The following is a 23,714-nucleotide window of genomic DNA, read 5'->3' on the forward strand; positions in this document are numbered from 1 at the left end:
AGAAACTCTTCTCCTAAGTGGTTTGGTTGCCCACTGAAGTACAGTTCATATAGAGAAGACAGGACAAATGCTTGGTTCTTTCCTTTCATTTAAACATTTTTTGTTAAAAAACAACAACAACAAAAAAAAAATTGTGGAATTCCTAGCATTCTCCTAAGTGACAAATGCTTTTTTTCCTTTTGTGGGGATACCTTTCAGACTTCATGGATTTAGGCATATTTGGTGTATTTTAAACCATGGCAGTTGTATCCTTATTGATCATCACAATGTCCCGTCTTGGCCAGGAGGAGCTTCTTCAAATTGGCTCCTGAGTCCCATTGATACGATATTGTGGTCTGACTTCTGGTTTGAGAAGATGCTCCTGGCTCATCTTGTATGCTCCCCATCCCAGACCTGCAATCGGCCAGTTCTCTAAGAAGCCGGGCTCTGGGGATCCCTGGGTGGCGCAGCGGTTTAGCGCCTGCCTTTGGCCCAGGGCGCGATCCTGGAGACCTGGGATCGAATCCCACGTCGGGCTTCCGGTGCATGGAGCCTGCCTGCTTCTCCCTCTGCCTGTGTCTCTGCCTCTCTCTCTCTCTCTCTCTCTCTGATGTGACTATCATAAATAAATAAAAATTAAAAAAAAAAAAAAAAAAAAAAAGAAGCCGGGCTCTGTTTAGCAGGAAATAAAGGAGATAGGATATTGGGTCTTCTTGCCCTTGGAGCAGGGTCCTGGCTGGACTCTTATGAGACTCTAGGCTCATGGTCTCTCTGTCCACTGGCCTCCCATGGAGGTGCTTGCTCCCAGCTGAACCCCAAATCCTGCTCACACAGTCTGGGGCCTGTCAGCATTCCTTCTGGGGGGACTGGCTACAGCCAACCCATGGATCATCCCATACCATCCCACATTGTCCTTTGGCCGAGGCCACAGAAAGACTGCCTGGTCAGGGAGACCTGGAAGCATCTAGAAGGTGATGCTAGGAAGCAGCTGGCACATGCTTTGCTTCAAGGACAGATGCCATTTGTTTGGTCTTTGAACTTGAGAATGAGCGGGTACAGGCTGCAATAATAGTCCCTGGCATTTCCAAAGTGTTTTCACAAATGTGGTATTTAACTTCATCTTCACAACAACCCCAATGAGGGAGGTAAGACAAGTTGTATTATCTTTGATTTCCAGATAAGAGACTGGGGCTCAGAGAAATTGCAGCTCAACTTTCCCAAAAGTTCCACAGGTTCTGAGGGACAGAGACCATCCTGGGGCCGGGCACTCCTGACTCCCCATCTAGTGCTCTTTCTGTTCCATGCTGTTGCTTTGCATGTTCTGTACCTTTGACAGAGAAAGGGACATCCTAGTTGGATTAGGCCGGCACTGTCATGGGACAGGTGCCCACAGGGCTTACGAAAAGGCAAAAAAAAAAAAAAAAAAAAAAGAAAAGGCACCTGAGCACACAGGCTTGTAGCCATAGGCCACAGCACAGTGGACACATCATATGAGCATTTAATGGACTCAAATCTGAGTATCACTCGACTAAAAAATGTGGACATTCAAACCAGAAAGATCCCTTTAATTCTTACCCTATATTTTGCACTAGACTTTGGCTTCTGCCATTCCAAGGGAAGGTTGGCCACAGCACAAAGCAAAGAGAAACAGAAGAGGCTGTGTCTTGGCTTTTGAGTGTCCAAGGGTCCAGGTTCTGGCAGTTGAGGATATTTCCAGGGACTTTCAAACCCTTCTGTTCCCTTCGATGTGACAGCTGTTCTGCTAGCACCCATGTCTGTACACATTAGCCTGGGTATCGTTCACACACTCACTACCTGTTTCTCTCCATGCCACACCCCCACAGTGTGGATTTTGTGAAGTGGTCCTCACAAGGGATGCTGAGGATGAGTCCGGATGCCATGAATGCCCTTTTTAAGCCAACCATTGACAGCATCATTGAGCATCTCCGTAAGTATCAGCCAGGGCTCAGCCACTCAGTAGGGCAGAGCCAAGAAAGGGGACCGACTTTTCTAGCATCACTAGCTGGTGCATGGGGACCCACAGTAAACTCACTGGGCACCTTTTGCAGTATCCAGGCCCCCCATCCACATCCCAGCCCACACCTCCCACATCAGAACCCCTTTGAAAACTAAAGAACAGTTTTGAGAACAGCCTGCCTTTACTGATTTAACAGGACCACAGGCTTGGAGAAGGTTAGGACTATTCATTTATGCCTAACAAATTACTAGTGAAAACCATCACCATCTAGCTATAAAAATGAGTTTCTACTGACCAAGAGCTTTGGTGTTCACTTCTTACGCATATTAGTGTGCAAAACCTTCTCTTTCAAAGACCAGCTGTACAAAAATTCTGTCCAACCAGCATAGCCACATCTGCCCCTGCAGCGGGCCCAAGTGGTTTGGTCTGTGTTCCCCACGCTCTTGGGCCACCAGTCTCCCTTGGTGGTGTGGCTTTTGGTGACAGCACATTGTCCCTTACTCTTTGTTTTCAGGGGATCTGTTTCAGAAGCCCGAGGTGTCCACTGTCAAGTTCCTCTTCCTGGTGGGAGGCTTTGCGGAGGCGCCCCTCCTGCAGCAGGCAGTTCAGGCTGCCTTTGGTGACAAGTGCCGCATCATCATCCCCCAGGACGTGGGCCTCACTATCCTCAAGGGCGCGGTCCTCTTCGGCCTGGACCCCGCGGTCATCAAGGTGCGCCGATCACCGCTCACCTACGGGGTGGGCGTGCTGAACCGCTACGTGGAGGGCAAGCATCCTCCTGAGAAGCTTCTGGTGAAGGATGGGACTCGCTGGTGCACCGATGTGTTTGATAAGTTCATTTCTGCCGACCAGTCGGTGGCCCTGGGGGAGCTGGTGAAGCGTAGCTACACCCCGGCCAAGCCTTCCCAGCTGGTCATCGTCATCAACATATACAGCTCCGAGTGCGACGACGTGAGCTTCATCACCGACCCGGGGGTGAAGAAGTGTGGCACGCTCCGCCTGGATCTCACAGGGACCAGCGGCACGGCCGTGCCCGCCCGGAGGGAGATCCAGACCCTCATGCAGTTTGGGGACACAGAGATCAAGGCCACGGCCGTCGATATAGCCACCGCGAAGAGTGTCAAGGTTGGGATTGACTTCTTAAATTACTAACCGGCCCGCCCCGCCGCCTGCCCCCTTGGACTAAGCTCACCTGCATCTGCGGACCTCCCCCCTACCCCTTGACTGTCCTTTCCCCCTTGTCCTTGACCCTCAGCATTGCTCACCTGAATTTCAGCAGGGAAGATGGGAACAACTAGGGCTAGAAATAATTAGGGATTTTCGAGGGCACACTGGAGTCAGAAAAACTGTTGGAAATTGAGGTTGAGGTTTGGGGATGAGAAAGCTGAGGATCCTGGAAGAGCAGCTAGTTTTCACAGGTACAGAGTGGTGAAACACACCCACCCGCACAAGGGAATCAGTCTGTTTCTGCAGCAGTGATTCAGCCTCATTTGCACGGATCTCCCGTTAGGTAGAACGTAGGAGGCCCTATTGCTATCTTTCTAGATTTGAAATGAGATCTTTGAGCCAAGAGGAGATTCTTCATCTATTTGAGACTTTTCTTTTTCACATTTTGTGGATGGCAGTCGACCCAGAATGCTGTCCATCTGCAGTTAATTGCTTTTCATCATCATGTGATTAAAAGCGATGATTCACGAAACTGGGAGCATTTTCAGCTGGTGGGAGAGGACTGGCCCTGCTGGGCACTATTTTAGGGTCTCATCATTTCAATTCTGAATAGGTTCAGGGAGGAGTAACCATAGCCTGAGCTAATCTACTAGGATTTGAGTGAGTGGGAGAGCTGACACCTTAGCTTTTCGGCAGCGAAAGCTTGCTTCGAGGGAAATGGATAGTCAGGCACTGCTGATTTATACCAAATCATATGCTGTGTGGCATCTTTCCCCAGATGCTAGATCCTGATTTCTGAATTCATAAATAATTCAAGCCAAGTTTAGTGGGCTTCTGCGTGAGGAAATGGGCTTGCGGTTTGCCTTGTTCACATCAGCAAGCCCAGGAGTCTGGAACAGCCCCTCACCCTGACAAGGGTACGTAACTTAACTCCCTCCTCATCCTCATCTCTCAGAGAGTTTTGGCCAGCACTCCCACATTTCAAAAAGAATACATTGGTTACACATGGATAGAGAATCTGTACGATGAAATGTTTCATTAAAATCTTCCGTTTTTAAAGCGTATCTGAAAGGAATTCATAGATCTGTACTCAATGAGTTAAGCCAGGTCTTCTCAAAGCTGATCTGTGGATCCCTCTCGTCAGCACTGCCTGGGTACCTCTTAAAAACAGGTTTCTGGATGCTGTCCCTCTTAAAAATTGAAGCTGAGTCTCGGGGAGGGCGACCAGCATTTGCATTTTCAGTAGACACCACAGAGGACTGTGGCTCCGAGGGAATCTGAGAACTAACTTTAGGTTTTGTTGGAAGCTGAGGCACAGACCAGCGACCAGCGCCTGCAGTCTTCCTGTTTGGGGCTCCCTTAGGGAGAGGATTTTTCTAGCGAAGAGCCAGAGTCCCACACCCTACCCTCAGCGAGTGGGGCTGGGGCTCCACCTGGCTTGGGGACATGGCCTGTGAAGGAGACAAGTTGGAAGAAAGACACCCCGGTAAGAATGAGGTGAGGAACCAACTGGTGTGTCTGCTGGAACTCATTTCGATTTTAAAGATTTTAAATCCCTGGAGGCATGCATAATGAATGAAGGGAAGATGAGCTAAGGAGCTAACTTCAGGGCAAGCTGGATTCACAAACCCATTCCCATAGCCAGATATGCAGATTCGAAAAAGCATTTCCAGTTTCATTTGCACATGTCTTTTCACACCGCCTGCTGCAGAATTCCCTGCTCGAATGTGAAACACGAACAAACCCCTGACCCAGAGAATGCTAGAACGCTAGTCACGTTAACTTTGCCGCAGGATTGCGTGTCCAGGCACAAAGGTGTGCTTGCTAGGGTTCTGGTTCTCTTGCCTGCTCTGCTTCAAAAGCTATAAATGTTCTTGGATCTCTCTTTGGTGTTGCCAGCCATATTCTGCAAATAAGACTTCTCAACTTAGTTATAAGTAATATAATTTTATGTACATACGATATTAGAATATTGTACAGAATCTTTATTTCTACAATGTGCTGCTTTACTTGTTAAACAACAACAACAACGAAGGGAAAACGCACTTTGAATTTTGTTGATGACATTGTTGCCTTTGATTTCCCATGGCTTCATTTTTTAATTGCGCTTACTTACCTATTTGTACTGATACTAAGCTTACGGACTATGTATGCGAGGCTGAGCAAGAGTCAGAGGTGCCCAGGCTCCCCATACTCTGGAAAAAAAATGGGACAACACCTGGATCGCCAGCTTCGTCAGACCTTGCTTCACTCACATCCTTCCCAAAGGCTCACAGTTTATATTGAAGGGAGTGTAATCATGTGTCGGTTCTCCTGTCCCGTCTTTGAGAGCTGAACATCCTGGCTATTCTGTAAGCCACGTGACTGTGCAGGAAAACTCTTTGCGGCCCTGCAGGGCTGTCAGCTGCTTCTTGTGGGGGCAGAGCGGTCCCTCTGAGGGCCAAGTGTGGTCTGTCTGCAGTGTTGACAACAGGGTTCCAGGAAGGAATCGAGGGGTACGCAGATTCCAGCTGTTCCACTCGATTAAGTGTGTGAGTAATTTAGTCGGTTTTTTGTTTTGTTTTGTTTTGTTTTGCTAATGTAAGGCTTTTCCCACCTTGCACTGAGGATGTCTCCTTGCCTGTGATTTCTCTTTAGCAAATTGGCTGACTTCTGCACTGTTGGCAAACCCATGATGGAGAGGGAGTGATAACTTTACTGGACTTTCTTCTGGCCCCAGAAATGCAGCCCCAATAGCTGATTCTTAAAGGGAATCCCCCAATCCATCCCTCCTCTCTCTCCTGCCCACAGAAATATTCTAGAATGAGAACACTGGATAAATATACTCAGACACATTTTCTAATCTTAGGAAGTTTCTAAAAAGCCTGTTGTCTTGACCATTACTCAACCGTCCCTGGGATATTATTATCTGATGTTCATTGTTTTGGAGGCAGAATTGTCAGGGAGGACTGCCTTTGGAACTGCCCTGTCTGTACACAGCAGGCGTCAATAAATGCTGAATAACAGACAAGTTACAGAAAGACAAGATAGGCAAGAGAAGGAGACACATAGGCACTTGCACAACGTGATGACTAAGACTGAGTCCAGATTGCAGAGCCTGCCCGCCCCCTAGGATGTTATTTAGATCAAGTTTAGCTTTTAGAGTCTAGGTCTGGTTAATTGCCAGGGTGGCAAAGAATCGCATGCATCAATATAAGCAGGAGTCCAAATGCATTATTAGTCGAAGATCGAACTTCACATGTAGAGATGAAGTAGCTGTAAGCTGCATATTTACGCTGGGAAATGACTAAGTGGATGACTAGTATAAAAGTCGTTGTCCGTTACGTCACACCTCTCATCCGCTTGGAACATGGAACTTTCTTCTAAACTATCAGCCATTGGGGTCTTGTTCACTACAAGATAAATTCACACTCCACCGAACTTTGCAGCTGTTCACAACTTGACGAGATTGTACTCGCAAACTCTGTCTTCACAGATGTCTAATAAAGCGAAACTCTGGATCTTGTGTGGCCCAACCTTTTTTTTTTTTTTTTTTTTTTTTTTTCTCGGTATGAATCTGTGAATGGAATCGCGGATGCATCATTGCTGACTTCCCCCTCAGCTCCATCTCGCTCAGAGGGAGACAGACTTTTAGGTTTTTTCCTAAATGTTGCAAGCAAGCTTTTTAAAAAATGTTAACTTTCATTCCAACAAGACTGGCTCCTCTGTTTGCTGGGAACCAGGATTCCATCCGTGTTCATGAGTCCCTTTCCCCTCCAAGCTGCAGAAAGTGGCTTCTAGCCAGACAGAAGGCAGGTGAGCCGGGGTGGCCACTGACAACTCCACGGCACCCAAGTACATGCAGGTCGTTGAAAACAAAGCGGAAGGGCCCAGGACTGGTACCTTGCCCGAGTATCCTAGCAGGCAGGCCAGGCTGCCTGCTGCACCTAGAGCCTCGAGAGTGTTCCAGAGCTCGCTTTAGAAGCTTCCGGAATCTGTGGTGGAGTCCTGGGGCTCTGAGGGGGGTACAAATGGGTTCCTCCTAAGTGAGTAGTTTCACTAGCCTTCATCTGAGGCTGAACTCCCAGGAAGTCAGGTAGGTAAGGCTGGGAGATGCAGTGAAACACACCTACCGGGAAATAGTGCCCTTGGGTGATCAGCTGTTACAGGTTTTTGTAGATATAGGGCCCCACTGGGACTAGCAGCCTTGAAAGGCCCTCATTCCCTCTGCCTGGGTCACACAGTGGGCATCTTGGTTTGAATCCAGGGAGACAAGGCTCAGGCCCCCTTTAGCTCCCAGAAAATGAGGATGATTAGAAAGGAGTAGGGCTCCACTTCCTGGCACCCTCCCCCTCTTCACTTTGGTGCACTGCCCCTCTCCAGCCCAGCCCAGGCTGCTTGCTGCCCCCCCCCTCCCCCGGGCCAGCCCCTCCCACAGCCCTGACTCCCGCAGGAAGGCCTGTGGCCAGTGGCCAACCCTCCTCCCATCCAAATCCAGGCCGCCCCAGTGTGGACCCGCAGAAAAGGCAGCTTTGACCTAGATGCCCTCAGGTTGCTCTCCCCCCAGTTCCAAAACCCAGGGGGGCCCAGCTGGGGGGACCACGTGTGGAGAACAGCTGCAGAGGCCAAATATTTGTTGGGCAAATCACTGAACAGGCCCGGGGGCCCACGCTGAGCCGGGAGCAAGGGGAGGCGCCCCCACATCCACTGGGGTTCACCCAAGCGCCCTGGTCGCGGTGGGGGAGGGGCAGCGGGGCGTCCGGCCCCTCCTCGCCCCTCCCCCCGCCCCTCCCCCAGGACGGGTGAGCGCACAAAGGCTGCGAGGCTGGTGGGCTGGGAGGACTGGGAGGACTGGGAGGGCTGGGAGGGCTGGGGGACTGGAGGCCTGGGGGACTGGAGGCCGCGCAGGTGAGGACGCGCCCCCGGGAGGGGGGGCTGTGGCCGCGCTTTCCGGCCCCTCCGGGGTCCCACCCCCAGCACACCCCCTCTCCACCTGGATTCCACCTCCTCCGGGCAGCCGCCCAGGCTGCCACCCACCGCACCCGATACAGGCCTCTCCCTAGGGCCAGGCTTTTGGGCAAAGTAAGCCTGCCGTCCGGATTTAGATGTCCTCCTGCTTGCCTCCTTGAATGGGACAGCCCTCAGACGAGTTACTTAGCCTGTCTGTGCCTTATTTTTCTCTTCCATCAGTGCAGGGCTCAAATGGGAGCTAAGCCTTGGGGCGGCTGTGAGGATTTACCAAGACAGGTAGTCCCGCATCAGCTGCGTCCTAGCAAGGGTCCTGTACGTGTGTGAGTGTGTTTAAGATTCCCGTCACCCCTGAGTAAACACCACTGTGGCCCTCCCCGCCACCCCTGAGACCACCTGTCCTGGCCGCTAAGGACTTACTTTTGAGAGTTGAACTGGCTTGGTAGTGTAGCATTTGGCAGCACCGACAGATGCCCAGATGCAGGCCCTGGCCCCTTTGCTGGGACCATTAGCCATCCTGGAAGTGGGGAGGCAGCATCCACATAAACCGATGTGGTGGTGATCTCACCTCCCTGCCCTGCTCGCCCATCTTGGACTCCATGCCAACCTTTGGGGACTTCTGAGCCCTTCCAGCCATAACTTATTCTAATTCTCTGTCGTGGGGCTGCCCTGTGTGTTGTGGGATGTTTAGCAGAATCCTTGGCCTCTGGCTCCCTAGATACCGGTAGCACCCCATCCCCCTGTCGTGACAACCAAAAATGTCTCTGGACACTGCCAGGTGTCCTGAGGGTAGTGGTAGGGGGTGGGGACACTGGTGCGACCTTTTCCTGGTGGGAAAAGAAAGGCTCTGGGGGTGCAGATGCTTCATCTCTTCCCTCTTCTGAGGTTCAGGGGCTTCACACAGGGGCTCCTGGGTCCCGCTCATTTTTACGTTCCTCACCTCCTCACAGTTGTTGACCACAGTGTGTATACAGTTCATGATTGCTGGCTGGATGCATGGAAGGTTGGGTGGCAAGTTGGGTGGATGGAGGAGTCGCAGGAGGGGAGACGCTCATGGGTGGTGATCTGCACACCTGTTATTCTAAGTTCATGTCAAAGGTGAGCAATCCTTGGTATCGGGCCATTGGTTTTATAACTGACGCCAACTATGTCTGCTGGTTCTGTGTTAAGATGGTGGTGCTGCCTCTCTGTCCCAACCCCCTGGCAGGCTCCTTCGAATCCCAAGGGCTCTAGCCCACGCATAGTGAGTTCTTGAGTCAGGGACGTTTGATAAGGTAATTTCATCCCCTCTTCCCTTCATTAACAGCAAGTGAAATCATGGAGTCTTCCAAGACCTTCATGAGACATCTGCCAATCACACCAGGCTACAGTGGTAAGTGGTGATGTGCCCTGCAGATGTGCATGACGGGAGATCCACGGTCCTGGTCACTGTCCCTGCCTTGGTCCACCGTCCGTGTCTTTCTGGCCTACTGGGCCAGTATGGCACTCTAGCTTTTTAAGACACTTGTTGAAAGCGCTCCCTTGCTGAAGATGGCTGATAACTGAGTTCTGATTAATGGAATGATGTAATAGGCCAGATCTCCCAGGACATGGCCTGGTGTGCAGGAAGCACTTCATGTCTTTTCAGCATATTTGGACCAAGATGGACACAGTGCTATGGGGATAGACACAATGAATAATAAGGCCTTGTCATTTTTCCCAAGTTGAGCTTTCTCAGGTCTTGCACTAGGGCTGTTTGTATGGTCCTATTCCTGTGTCCCCGAGAGGGAGAGTGATCAAGTGCCCTGGTTTGTCTGGAATGGCCCTGATTTTGGCACTGAAAGTCCTCAGCCCCAGGAAGCCCCTAAGTCCTTGGCAAACAGGGATAGCTGGTCACCCTACCTAAAGGTTCTCCTCCTTGGGCTTCTGGGCTACTGAGAACTTAGTCACATCTCTGTGACAAATCCAGTGGTCTTCATGGGCCCTCAGCTCTCACATAAGGTGTTCTTAGGAGAGGAGATGCATGGGGAATACTCCAAGGTTACCCAGCCTCACCCCTCCCTGGTCCTTCTGGCTGGTTAAGAGAACAGGTTCTGAGTTCTAACAAACTGAGGTTCTAACACCCTGCTTGGCCACAGTGTAGGGTACTTTCTGTGGTAAGTGAAAATGTCTATTAAAAGGGGGTATTAGTCTCTTAGGGCTGCAGTTTAAAACAACAGACATTTAAAACAACAGCCTCAGTTCTGGAGGCGAAATCCAGCTGTTGGTAGCACCCTGCCCTCTCCGGAGGCTCTAGCGGAGGGTCCTTTCTCGCCTCTTCCAGTTTCTCGTGGCAGCATGGATGCAATCTCTGCCGCTGTCTTCACACGACTGTTTGCGTGGCCTTCTGCCCTGCATCTCTGTGTCTCTTTCTCAGGTCCCCCTCTCCCTTCTCTTATAACGGAGTGCTTTCAACAAGTGTCTTAAAAAGCTAACGTACCTATACTGGCCCAGCCAGCTGGCCAGACATAGACAGTGGACCAAGTGGACCAAGGCAGAGATGGTTAGATTTGGGGTTCATCCTTAGTCAAGGATAATCTCATTTCCAAATCCTTAAAGACGTCTGCAAAGACCCTATTTTCAGGCAAGGTCACTCACATTCACGGGTCCCAAGGGTTAGGACTTGGACTTGTCTATTTGGGAGACACAGTTTCAAACCTCTCTGCAGGATAATGATAGATTTCTCCTAAAATTAGTCCTGGTCCTTAGTAAGACTCAGTGAAGGTAGCTTATATTCCTATGTGTGTGTATATATATATACAGTTACATAAAACCCAACCAGGCCAAGGTCCTGGTGGCAGGCCCCTCTGTTTCTACCATCTTCGCCCGCCGCAACACGAGGGTATCTTTTAATTGCCCCAGGGTTGAGGAGACTGGTTGGTGGGTGGAGGGCTCCAAGAACAGTCTAGTAATTAGATTCTTCCAGAAGTGGCTTCTTGCAGGGCGTGGGAGGCAGGGTTGCTGCTTTTAACTCTGCAGTCAGATTTTCTTTAGGGAGAAAGGCAAAATGTTGGGCTTCCATAATGAGCAGGAGGTATTTATTTATTTAGCCATTGAAAACCAAGTTCTTAACCAGTTTTTCCTCATTTGTTCTTTCAAAAAATAGTTTTATTGTGACAATAGTATAGTCCCTGGGATTCAGCATCTAGTTTAAATAAATACTTGTGTTTTACCCATACTAATTGTAATGATTATATGTTATTTTGTGGGAAATGGTAAAAAATTGTTCTAGGGGGTGGGCCTCACAGATAATGAATTTACCTTTTTTTGTGTAATAGGTCTCAGCTTTTAATAAGCCCGCAATTTCCCGATGGTCCGACAAAAAAGATCCCAAATTGCATTTGGGAAGTGTCAAGGAAAATAAGCTTTCTCTCTAAAAAGATGAATAATTTCAATTACTCCTCAGACTATCATTTTGGCCCATTAAATGCTTTCCCCATTTGCTGTTCAGACTGACATCAGGGGCTTTGCTATCAAAGAATATTACTGTCATCGTCTTTGTTGAAATGGGCCTTCCCTCCCCAGCTCCAAGGTCACTTTTCATGGCCTTGGGAGGGCCCAGCACCGCCGTGCAAACAACAGCCCTGCTTGTATTAATGGCCTTTGGAAAAATGCAGTGTTGTGGGCCAAGGAAGAAATGCCAAGTAGTGGGCTGAGGTTCTGGGGAGCTTCTGCAGGTTCTGACCGCCTGTAATTCGTCGGCTCTTGCAGGCTTTGTGCCCTACCTTAGCTGCCAGCAAGCCACCAGCAAGGACAGTATGTCCCACTGTCTGAAAATCTTCCAGGAGAACACACGGCGATATAAAAACCAGCTGGAGGAATTTCGCTGCTCCGTGGCCACTGCCCAGAAGCTGCAGCCCGTCTGCTCGGAGGAGACTGTCCTGCGGGCGCTGCACCAGTACCTCCGGCAGTACCACCCCCTGAGTCTGGGTACTGGCCCCCAGGAAACCAGTCCCCTCCTCCCAGGGTCCAAGTGCAGGCAGGGTGGACCTGCTGAGCCACCTCAGGGAGCACAGACTCCAGCCCCCCTCCAGGGTCCAGATCCCCGGGCGGTGTGCAGCAGGTCCCAGAGGCTTGGGTTCATGCAATGAGAAAGAAACATTTCCAGGGGGAGAGGGACACAGCCCTGGTCAGGCAAGAGGGTGCTGCAAACTGAGACCCCATCTCCCACTCCCAGCCCCTCAAGTCACCAGGAACGTCCATACCTCACCTGCTGCCATGGTCTGTGCACTTTGTGGTTGCTTTCTCTGTGCCAGGCACCATTATTTCCATTTTAGAGATGGGGTTCCTGAGTCTGCAGAGGTAGTGGCCCTTGTCTGAGGTCAGACCTCGGCTGGAACCTCAGGCATTGAATGACAACCACTAACAGCCACAACACCAATGACAAAAACAACTGATGATGTGATTCTATAATGCTAATTACAAGGATGATTTGCCCTGGACCATTTTGTTTTTGTTTGTTTTTTTAAGATTTTATTTATTTATTCAGGAGAGACACTGAGAGAGGCAGAGATCTAGGCAGAGGGAGAGGCAGGCTCCCTGTGGGGAGCCCGATGAGGGACTCAGTCTAGGACCCCAGGGTCACGACCTGAGGGAAGGGTGGATGCTCAACCCCAGAGCCACCCAGTGTCCCTGTTTTTTGTTTGTTGTTTTTGTTTTTTTTTTAAGGTCTAAAGGTATAGGAAGAGAATTGTCTCTATTATTATTCCTGTAATTGTTTGGGGTGGCTAACTCACACGTTTGTTGGGCTTTAAAGTTTTCTGAGCCATAACACAGAACATCTGCCTAAGAGTTTGAGATTTAGCCCAACTCTGACTATTTGCTGTGTGACCTAGGGCACATGGCTTCCCCTCTCTGGGTTGTCGTTCCTCCATCCAGGGCAGGGAAGGATGAACTAGATGCTCCCTACCTGCGCCTTCCAGCTCTGAGGTTCTGGGACTCGGTGGCCTCATTCTATTCTGACAGCAGCTGGAGGAGGCGGGCGGGCAGGAGTCTTTCATCTCCCAAATGTGACAATGCCCCGGGTCAGCCAGCCAGAGTCATTCATGACCTGAAAGCAGATTCCTGGTGCTGTGTGTGATGTGTTTTCTTCCCACCTAGAAGCTTCTCCTGCTTCCTTTATGTAAACTGTGAAAGAGCAATGTGTGAAGCTTTTTTTTATTAGTCTGAAAGAGGAGCAGGGTCTGTTAAAGAGAAAGAGCTTGAGACTCAGACAGATGCAGGTTTGAAGCCTGGCCCTACCACTTCCTTGCCGTGTGACCTTGGCCAAGACTCTCTTAACCTCTTTAAATTTCCCCATCTTGCTCTGTAAGGTGTAGGTAATAATGGTGTCAACTTCTCACAGTTTGTGAGCGCATGAAATCAGAGGGTATTTGTAAAGTCCCTGCCAACGTGCCCAGAGCACAGAACCAATCAACCCATGGTTGCTGCTCTCAGGGCATCTAGAGGCCTGGGGTTTGCCCGGGGTAACTTGGGGTGCCGGCTAACTGGGGAGCATCACCCCCTGTGTGACTTCCCAAAGGCCTCAGGAAGCACTGTATTTTTTGACAGAACACAAATACATAAAGAAACCTCTCCAGGAGCCCCCGATCCCTGGCTGGGCTGGCTACCTCCCGAGAGCCAAGGTCACCGAATTAGGCTGCGCCACACGGTATTCTGTCATGGCCAGAAACTGCTACCAGGACTTCCTGGACCTCATGGAGCAGTCCAGGGGGGCACACCTGAAGTCATACGAGTAAGTCCAGCTTAGGGCGCAGCCATGGGAGACCAGAACCAGGACGAGAGCTGATACTGGGCCCCAGGGGGTTTGCAGACGCCCCATCCCAGCTCTACGGCTGCCTTTATGGTTGATTTGTTGCACAGAAGAGGCCTTGTTTGTAGTTGCAGGCCTGTCACCGTAAGCAGCCATCCGCCCTCCCCATCCTCCCTCCCCATCCCATCCTGCATTCTCCAGAAGACTTGCCTATAGTCTGTGCTGGTTTGCAGGGAGAGGCCGGGAGTAAAAAACCAACAGGGCCTCAGTCCTAAGGCCTGAAGGCGCTGAGGATGGCGTATAGCACCACGGAGGGCAACTCTTTGGCCTGTTTTCCCTTCTGTGAAAGGGAGATGTGATAATGCTTTAAGTTTAGGATAAATTGTCAGGATTAGAAAGAAACCTGCTGTGCACACACAGGACCTACATAGATTATATTTTTCTTTCTTTTTTTTCTTCTTTCTTTCTATTAAAAAAAGGAGTAAGTCTATGACTTTTGTTTTTTAGAATATATGCAGATGGGTCCACACAACTTCCTTCTGCCCCTTCTCCAAAAGTTTTGCAACGTGAAGGGCTGCTGCCCAAATATCTGGATTTTTCTAACCCAGGTAAGGGAATACTCTTTCTTTCCTTCCTACTAGTTTTAAAAACGGGATGTTATGTTTGTAGTAGCCTCTCTGTTTAGCTGAGCCATCTGCCTACAGCTGGTTAGGGTGGTTTCTCTTCCAGGTGGTAGCTGTTTGGCCCATAGAAGACCCCTGACAGAGGACCCCAGACTTCTGGTGACACGTGGCTGTAGGCAGAGGTCAAATACGTCATGCAACGGGAAGATTTATTTAGAGCCACTGTCCTCAGCAAAGTATGCAAAAAGCTGACGCAGACAGCCTCCCAAGAAGAGGAGACCTCAAAGGGGGACTCAGAAGCTCACTGTTCTTTCACGAGAACCAGCCCCTCACCCACACCCAACAGGCGCTAGGGAAATTTCAAAACCTAAGAATCCTTTCAACTGCCACCTGCACCCTGTCTATTTGGCAATAGCGTGTCATTTATGATAAAGACCTTTTATTGTTGTGTGGGAATAAAGAGGATACTGCTTGCATGCTGAAGGTTTCTATGGGGGGATGTGGTTTCTACACATTATGTTGACCTTGAGAAGAGCCAAGGTGAGGCCCATCTCCTGCTTACTTTGAGGTAGTGTTGTGCACCTGGATCAGGCTTCTACTGAAGCCCTAGCCAGCCCTCTAACCAGCGGTCCCTGATGTGGTGATTCCCAACACTGGCACGGAGCCATGCCCATCGAGCCCTGGTGTTTCAGAATCCCACTTCTCAGGAGATCCCAATGGGCAGACACGAGATGTATTTGTTTCACAGGGCCACTGTAACAGTACCTCGAACTGGATGCCATAAGACAATAGAAGTTTATTCCCTCACAGTTCTGGGAGCTAGAAATCCAAATTCAGGGTGTTAATAGGACCATGCTTCCTCTGAAACCTTAGGGCGAGAATCCTTCCTTGCCTCTTTCCAGCTCCTTGGCCTTCCTTGGTGCCTAACTACAATCTCTGTCTTTATGGTCACAAGGCGTCCCTCTGTGTCTGTGTCTTCACATGGCTGTCTTCTTTTAAGGATGGCAGTCACACCGGATTAGGGCCCACTGTCTTCTAGGATGAGCTTGTCTAAACATGGCTAATGACACCTACAATGAGCCTCTTTCCAAAGAAGTCATAGTCTGAGGTACCGGGGGGTTCGGACTTCAACATAACACTTTATGGAGACACAATTCAATCCATAGCACTAGCTAACCTCCTGTTGCCACTAATAGGCACTCTCTCTCACCTCGCTCTGTATCTACTGGCACTCAGAGAACATTAAATGCAGCTCCCAGAGCAGCGAGACCATTGGAGGCATCAAAAGGCTCAGAAATGGGCAGAGCCAAAATATATAGCACTCTACTCCTGAGAGTCTTGCCCAGCATGGGAATGTTCATCAGGGTTCTCTGGGCAGAAAGATCAGGTGTCAGATCTTTAACTCTGCTGAACATAAAGAACTTTGATAAGAAAAAAGTTACGTATTCATTTTTATGAACCTCCAAGTGTGATTTAGTATTCCCTTTATTTATGTGACAAACCATAGCCATACCTGTCACCTTGGCCTAATAGAAGCCACAGATCTGTTCATATCATCTGACATTTGTTGCACACAGCTTAAAATAATATTAGTGTTGATCACTACTTCATAATTATGTTATTAAAGCTACTATACCTGCACTCTGACATATTGCTGTTCAATCTATGTATGAAGAAACACATGGTTAGTTCACAAATTTGTCCTGTTTAATACTTTGATCATATTTCAATATAATTAGTTTCCCTTGTAATGTCATGTATTTTGCTTCCTGCATTTAAATACATTTATTGTGAGAAGAGGCCTGCATATTTCAGCAGCCAGCCAGCCAGAGGGGCCTGACACAGATACGTTTCCTCATTCAGGGAGACAACCAAGGATGTAGGTACAGGGTGACTGTCATACAAAAGAGAGCAGCAACCCAAACCTCACAGGACTTGGGAATACAGTCTAACCCATCACTAAAAAATAATAGAATACTGTTATGGACAATTATTTATAATATAGGACATGAAAAACAGGCATAAAACTGTACGATGACAGCAAACCCATGTGTATATGCACACACACAATATGATCTTGTTTTTCATTTGTAAAACAGTTGGGGGAAGGGAGAGGATGCTAGCCCATAGTGCTACCGATGGTTATTTGGATGATGGTATATCATGAGTTATTTTTATTATTTGTGTGCTTTCCAATTTTCCGCAGCCAACAGCTATTGCTTCATAATAATGCAAAAATGTTACTTTAAAAAATCTTTAGATATTTTAATCTTCTTGAGATTGTATGTTTAGAGGAAAAAAGCCACGTCTCAAGAAAAGGTAGCTGGCATGTTGTTCAAAGGGTTGGGACAAACCTCAGTGAATATAGTTAAGACTTTTTCCAACTTTCTTAGAACCCTGGGAGCTTGCGTTCCTACGGGTATAATGCTAAGCGAAATAAGTCAATCAAAGAATGACAGTTATCATATGGTTTCACTCATATGTGGAATATAAGAAATAGTACAAGGGACCACAAGGGAAGGGGGCAGAACTGAATGGGGAAAAATAGTGAGGAAGACAAACCTTGAGAGACTCTTGATTCTGGGAAACAAAGAGAGGGTGGCTGGAGGGGAGGTGTGTGGGGGAATGGGGTAACTGGGTGACAGGCATTAAGGAGGGCAGGTGATGTGATGAGCACTGGGGGTTATATGTTGGCAAATTGAAATAGAATAGAATAGAATAAAATAAAATAAAATACCCTGGGAGAATGACCCTCTGTACCCCCTCCCCTCCCACCCCACCTCTGTCTGGAAAGGACAGGAGGAGATAGATGAGTCACCTGCCTGGGCTGGTAGTCCAGCCTGCCTCAGCTCTGCTGGCCCCCTCAGAAATGAGAGAGGCAGAAGCCTTGTCGGCCTGGCCACCTCTCCCAAACCCATAGAATTTGTAGATGACTGCTCTGGACTCAAGGTTATTGAGCTCTTCGCCCATGAAATTAAGGGGTGCCAGGATTGAAACGATTCCCTGAAAGGAGCTCTCATCTTGATCTCATCCATGGGATCATATTGCGCATCGGTGTTTGTCACCCACTAATCCAGTTGGCACTGCCTTTGAAAATTGGCTTGAACCGTAAAACGAATGCAAAAAACAGCAACCCAGTGACAGAGGTAACAAACCTGAATGAAGGTCATTAAAAACGGTTTTCATAGTATCTCATTCTTCTACAACTTCATGATTCAGATCACCAATTTCAATGTGCAAATCTGTAGCCCCTTTGGTGGAAGCTGCAATTCCTTTCCTTAATCTTGACTCTCGCCGTTTCCCCCTAGCCTATAATTTCTGGAGCATCGTCTGTCCGGGGAGGTGGAGAGGTGATTTTACTGCAGAGCACATTATCATTATTAGCACAAGCTGCATCCATAATGAGCTCACTCTTGCCACTAAAAACAATTCCATTACCTGATAAGACAAATGTCCCTGGGTCTGGAGACACTGAAGAAACTAAGGATGAGGGCTTGCATGTTCGCTTAATGACAAAGGGGCCTTTTGTCGGGGTAACTTGACTTCCTGGAATTAAAGTGCTCTATTGCGGTCACTTCTTTATCTTTCTGTGCGAGAATCCTCTGGAGGCCTGGCTGTCGGGAAGGAAGGGATGCTGGGTCTCTTGTCCTTACTCCCCACCCCGCAGGGTGGTGACAGACTGACTCTGAACAGGATCTCAATCAAGGCTGTAACTTTGCTCCAGCTCAGCTGTGCAGCCCGTGGCTAGGAGCCAGACTCCCTGAGTTCAGACCTCAACGCTGTGTTTTTCTGGCTGTGTGACTCCGGATGCTTTCCTTAACCTCTCTGAGCCTCAAATTCCTACTTTGTACAATGAAGGCAACAAATAGCCCACTCAGTAGTCCGGTTGGTTATGAAAATAGAGAGCCCACACGTGCTCAATAAATACTGTTGTATGTCAATCACCACTGGGGCAATGAGACCCGGGAACGTTGCTGACATGGGTTGGGGTTGGGGGCATTATGTCTCTGAGCCCACACAGTGGATTATTAACAGAAAGTGGTTCAGAACCCTGGGCTCCTGGCCACTAATGAAGTGCTCTTCACTGCTGTACGTTTCTTCCAGGGATTGTACCCCAGGAGGGAGACAGAACTAGCACGACTGGCCAATAATAAAACCAGCAGCAGCTGCTAATGTGCCTGCTTATGTCAGGCTCTGGCCTAAGTTCTTTACCTGGAACAGTTTATTTAAATAGCATTCTTTATTATAAACATTGTCCCCTTATGGAATGAGGCACTTTGCTCAGGGTCACCCAGACAGTAAATGGCAGAGTCAGAACTTGAACCCAGGCCATCTGAGGCCAGAGTCTGCACACTGGCCATATCCGGTGCTCCCCTGAGGCCCTTGTCACCATAACACGAACTACTGTTACATGAGCTGTGGTTTCAACAGTGAATCGATTCAGAAAGAAAAGAGATGAGAGGATAAATGAGAAACATGAAAGTCTACTAAACACGAAGGAGCCAGCATAATGGGGGTTCAGCATATGGAGAGTTGGGTTTGGGGGCCTCACACCCATTTGCACCATGTGACTGCTATATGAAACTCAGCCACTCAAAGCCCCAGTTTTCTTTTATAAAATGATAGTGCCTTCTTCATGAGGTTATTTGAAAGGATTAAATGGAATCATGTACACAAAGGGCATGGCCTGGCATTTTGCTGGTTTAAGACTCAGAGACTTCCCTTGATGGAGCTAAAGGCTGTAGAAAGGATCCACCAGGGGGATCCCTGGGTGGCTCAGTGGTTTAGCACCTGCCTTCGGCCCAGGGCGTGATCCTGGAATCCTGGGATTGAGTCCCACGTCGGGCTTCCTGCATGGAGCCTGCTTCTGTCTCTGTCTCTGTCTCTGCCTCTCTCTCTCTCTCTCTCTCTGTGTGTGTGTCTTTCATGAATAAATAAATAAAATCTTAAAAAAAAAAAAAAGAATCTGTTAAAAAAAAAAAAAAAAGGATCCATCATGAAGTTAAGAGGTTTGCTTAAGGCCAGAGACTGGAGGCCCTCATGTCCCTGCCCCGTTCTAGCCCTGGCTCATCAGCCTCTCTCTCATCCCCAAGAGCTTCAAGAGCTGGGGTCTTGGCTCCTTTCCCAAAGGGCCTCTGAGTTCCTCAAGCAAATTATCCCCATGCCCACCCCTACACCCAACTTCTTCCCTAACAAATACCCAAAGATTGCCCTGAGGCCCCGTCCAGGTGCACTACAGTGTGAGCTGCCATCAGGTGGGAAAACCCAGCAGGCAGAGTTCCCATGTGCCCTCTCCTTGAAAGCCTCTTTTTCTCAGATGACGGAGGTGGGCTTGGTGGGGAGAGTGGGGTACAGCAGCCTCCATCAGTCCTCCAAAAATAGGCTCCCCCAAGGGAAGCTGATATGTCTCCAACAAAAGCCCATGTTCATATTTGGATTGGAACCAGATTTGCTTGGATGCTCCAAAGGCTGAGTGGGAGCATGTATGTTCTCCACCTTTCTGACCAGCCTGGGGTACTTTCAGGAAGGGGCACCAGGCATTCCATGACCTGAAGGGGCCAAATACCCAGCCCCAGGGTCCTTTAGGCCTTGTTGTCCTGAAAGTCACACCAATGGCAACTCTCCCCAGGCCTCTCCCTCTGGCTGAGGCACCCCCTGCCTTTCACAGTCCGGGTGACTGGAGGCTGCCAACAGACCTCTGGCTTAATGCCATTTGACCCAAAGCCACTTATGTTTCCTTAAATCCAACATAATTTTGGTGATTGCTTATTTTTCAACCCATTTGGCTAAGGACATTTTTGACTTATTTTATAATTTGTGTACACGTTGATCACATCTGTGTCTTTGTGATGGTTGGGGCTGTTTTATTTCCTTTGGTTATCCTTTTTTCCTCATTTTATCTAACTGATTTTATCTAACATTTTGAGGACCTTTTAGCCAATGTGTCTATAAAGCTTTCCGTGAAATTTATTGTCACAGATGCAGCATTTTATTTGAGTGCTACCTCTGTCTCCTGCCCTGAAGGTGACAAGCCTTTTAATAAGACATAAATTACTAGGGCCCTCCCTCTTAAACCAAGGTTTGAAGACTTTCTAAAAGGCCAGATAGTTAATTTTTTAGGCTTCGCAGGCCATCTGGTCTCTGTCACAAATATTCAGTTCTGCCATTTTAGCAGGAAAAGCAGCTCTAGATAATATGTAAATGAACGAGTGTGGCTATGTTCCCATAAAACTTTATTTATAGGTACTGAAATTTTAAGTTCATATAATTTTCATGTATCATGAAATAAATAGTATTCTCCTTTTGATTTTTGTTTTAAAAAAAAAAACCTTAAAAATGTGAAAACTCTTCTTCCCTGAGGGTCGTACACAGATAGCCCATGGGCCCTCATTTGCCGACCTCTGCCCTACACAACAAGTTAACCCAAGGGGATGTTGCTAGGTAGGATCTAATCATAAGTGATGCATCTTTTAAGTAATTTGGGTCAAGCAGTTACCCTCTTAAGAGAAACCCCTTTGGAGGCTCTGGGAAATAGAACCACGGTGCAAGTGGAACACAGAACATGGTCCAAACTCACCGTGGAAAGAGCAGGGTAAGGTGATATGGAGCTCAGATTAGCTGGAGGAAGCGTGCAATGGGTAGAGAGAAAAGGTAGAGACAAAGGCCTAGCAGAGGCTTTTCATACCCTGCATTACAGTTAAAATCTAATTTAGATGAAAATAGCACAGAAATTAAACGTGCATGTGAGGCTTTGGTGGCTAAGTTGTGTACTCAGTAATGATAGCTTCACCAAATCTACTCCCGTGGCTGGAAAACAAAGATGCTTTTTGAAATTTGATTTTGTTGTTTTACAAATTGTTTGAGCTTTGTGAATAGTGCAAACCCCATTTCTGATCTGCCTGAAACAAAAATAGAACATTAAAGTGTTTAAGATTCAATCAAAGCCTTGCTGTGAGCGGCACAATATTAAAATAACAGAAAAATCAATTCAATTTTTATTTTGAACATGATTTGTCACAAATAGCATTCTAATAGATAACACTGATTATATGGTAGCAAATGTAATTTATATATACCGAGCTCTACGCCTTTGTCAGAGTCATCATTAAGAAATTTGACACATATGCAGGAGAACAATAAATGTCAACTGAAATATATACCAGTTAGATATAAATGGGATGCTGAAATGCGTGATGCTGGCACACGCTATACTTATAAGTAATAATATGCAGCCTAAAGTAGCTCGCGTTTTCAAACAAGAACTCTTTTTATGTTGTCATTTAAAATATCTCATATTTCTGAAGGTCAGGAATAAATGGCACTATTAGCATTAAAAGCTAGTAAAAGAAAAAGTAATTTGTTGTTCATTTAACATAACATGTTATGAAATAGCTTTGTAAAGTATTCATTATTTTTCCCCCATGGAGGCTGAGAAGACAAGACGAAGACGCCTGGTTCTTAATGGAGGGCTTTGTATCGCACCTTTGGTACCATTAAATCTTGATTCAGTGAGATCTTTGTAGGAATTACGTGGTTTGTGCCAGGGCAGATAAATGCTGAGAAATAAAGCTGTCTTTACATCTGTGGTCTCTGCTGGCTCTGGCAGGGTATTGCCCAGGTCCTGGGTTTTGTCCTCATCCGTATTGCCAGTTGGTACAGGCACGACAGCATGACACTGGGTACAAGTGACAAGACTATCAGAGGCTGAAGATGGAGAGTTTTGATGTGACAAGTGCAGGTTCCCAGGATAAGGAGGAGGGAGGCTCCTGCTGTGTGTCTCCACAACAGTAGCTGATAAATCAGAATTTGAATATAAAAAGAGGCATGGGACCATCTTAGGGTCACCTCTCACCGGCAACCCCTCCTACCAGCCACAAGTTCTGAATTCCAAAATATTGTAAAGCCTTAACTCTCTCCTTTTTCTTTCACAACTGGATACAAAATTAAAACTACAAAGAATAGCATTGACAAACACCACTGTGACCACCTTGTGGAATGAGCAAAGATGAACTTTTTGTCATATTTGCTTTGTGTCCTATTGTAACAAAAATAAGTGACATTGCTGAGAAGGAAGGATTCTGAATGTCCAGGTTTTGATATTTTGTAGCACATATGCAGGGGGTAGCAGTATTTTAAGAATAATAAGGTAGATAAATGGTAGATAAATGGTAATTTCTGTTTCTAAATGCTATCTTCCCAACATTTGCTTTTCCCCCAACAGGACATTTGGGGGATCTACCCATGTTGGTATATTGAGCTACCCATATTGATATATATGGAAACTTCATTTCTTTTTTATTGCTAAAAGCAGTCTGATGGGTTCAAATGTCATGTTAATTTCATTTATATTCTGCTCATTACTGGTGAAAGTAACTCAAATATTTATTTTTATTTTTTAAGGATTTTATTTTATTTACTTATTCCGGGGAGAGAGAGAGAGAGAGCAGGGGGAGAGGGACAAGCAGACTTAGTACAGGACCCGATACGGGGCTTGATCTCAGGACCCTGAGATCATTACCTGAGCAGAAATGAAGACTCCAACACTCAATGGAGTGAGCCACCCAGGCACCCCAGTAACTCAAACATTATTCAGATCCCCCTTTGTGCATTTCCGGCTCGTGTCCCTTTGTCCATTTTTCTATTGGGCTGTCCTTTTCATTATGTATGCTGGGTTCTAATTCAAATACCTTTTGAATTGTATCCCCTTCAAATACCTTTTCTGAAGCTGCACCTGTCTTTATTCTTGGTCATGGTGACTCTGACTCTTAAAGAATAACTCAGGCCCACCTGCTCTTCCTGCTTCCTTTATTGGCTGTCGATCACGCATTAGGCACTGCACTGAGGGATTTGCATGCTTCCTCTTATTTAATCATTACAGCCACCCTGTACTGGAGGGCTACTGTTATTCCTGGGGAAGCGCTGAGGTTGGAGATGTGCAGTAACCCACCCAGGTAGTTCAGGTAGAAAGACAAGACACGGGGACTCAAAGCCAGCTCTGCCATCCTGTGCAGCGCAATGTTACGGGGTGAGAGGTGGTAAGAGTAAAAGATTAGCAAGTGTTCTTACAAACTCCTAAAAGGAAACATACAGAGTACTCAATCCTGGCTATACATCTGCAGGAGAACTTTAAAATTATTGGTACTGGGCTCCACCCCAGAAATTCTGACTACCCTAGAGTGTGGCCTGGACATGGGGTTTTCTTTTAAAGCTACCAGGTCAGGAGGCCTGGGTGGTTCAGCGGTTGGGCACC

The 23,714-nt window shown here is 47.6% G+C and overlaps 2 protein-coding genes across 7 annotated transcripts in view; both read left to right on the forward strand.

Annotated features, from left to right (window-relative positions):
• The window catches only part of HSPA12A (heat shock protein family A (Hsp70) member 12A), a 160,521-nt gene extending 153,897 nt beyond the window's left edge, over positions 1-6,624 (forward strand). For all 4 annotated transcript variants that reach the window (XM_072805166.1, XM_072805165.1, XM_072805167.1 and 1 more), the window contains 2 exons: positions 1,824-1,927; positions 2,472-6,624. In XM_072805166.1, the coding sequence (XP_072661267.1) occupies positions 1,824-1,927; positions 2,472-3,109 (742 nt within the window). In that variant the 3' untranslated portion in view covers positions 3,110-6,624. The remainder of the gene's footprint in view (positions 1-1,823; positions 1,928-2,471) is intronic.
• Positions 6,625-7,100: 476 nt separating this feature from the next.
• SPMIP5 (sperm microtubule inner protein 5) lies at positions 7,101-14,940 on the forward strand. 3 transcript variants are annotated; one of them, XM_072805174.1, is made up of 6 exons: positions 7,101-7,199; positions 9,378-9,443; positions 11,801-12,019; positions 13,640-13,823; positions 14,349-14,449; positions 14,571-14,940. In XM_072805174.1, the coding sequence occupies exons 2-6, from the start codon at positions 9,389-9,391 to the stop codon at positions 14,714-14,716; spliced, it is 705 nt and encodes a 234-aa protein (XP_072661275.1). In that variant the 5' UTR covers positions 7,101-7,199; positions 9,378-9,388; the 3' UTR covers positions 14,717-14,940. The 3 variants fall into 3 exon arrangements, with proteins under 3 accessions (XP_072661275.1, XP_072661274.1, XP_072661276.1); XM_072805173.1 differs by lacking the exon at positions 7,101-7,199 and adding an exon at positions 7,981-8,011; XM_072805175.1 differs by lacking the exon at positions 7,101-7,199 and adding an exon at positions 8,067-8,185.
• The last annotated feature ends 8,774 nt before the right edge of the window (positions 14,941-23,714 follow it).

Source organism: Canis lupus, chromosome 29 (assembly GCF_048164855.1).
Source record: "Canis lupus baileyi chromosome 29, mCanLup2.hap1, whole genome shotgun sequence".
Classification (NCBI taxonomy): Eukaryota; Metazoa; Chordata; class Mammalia; order Carnivora; family Canidae; genus Canis; species Canis lupus.

Bases quoted from the DNA above. Each gene is read 5' to 3' on its own strand.
- SPMIP5 (XM_072805174.1), top strand. From the start codon at position 9,389: ATGGAGTCTTCCAAGACCTTCATGAGACATCTGCCAATCACACCAGGC. The intron at 9,444-11,800 runs GTAAGTGGTGAT...CGGCTCTTGCAG, and splicing joins AATCACACCAGGCTACAGTG to GCTTTGTGCCCTACCTTAGC. The intron at 14,450-14,570 runs GTAAGGGAATAC...TTTCTCTTCCAG, and splicing joins TCTGGATTTTTCTAACCCAG to GTGGTAGCTGTTTGGCCCAT.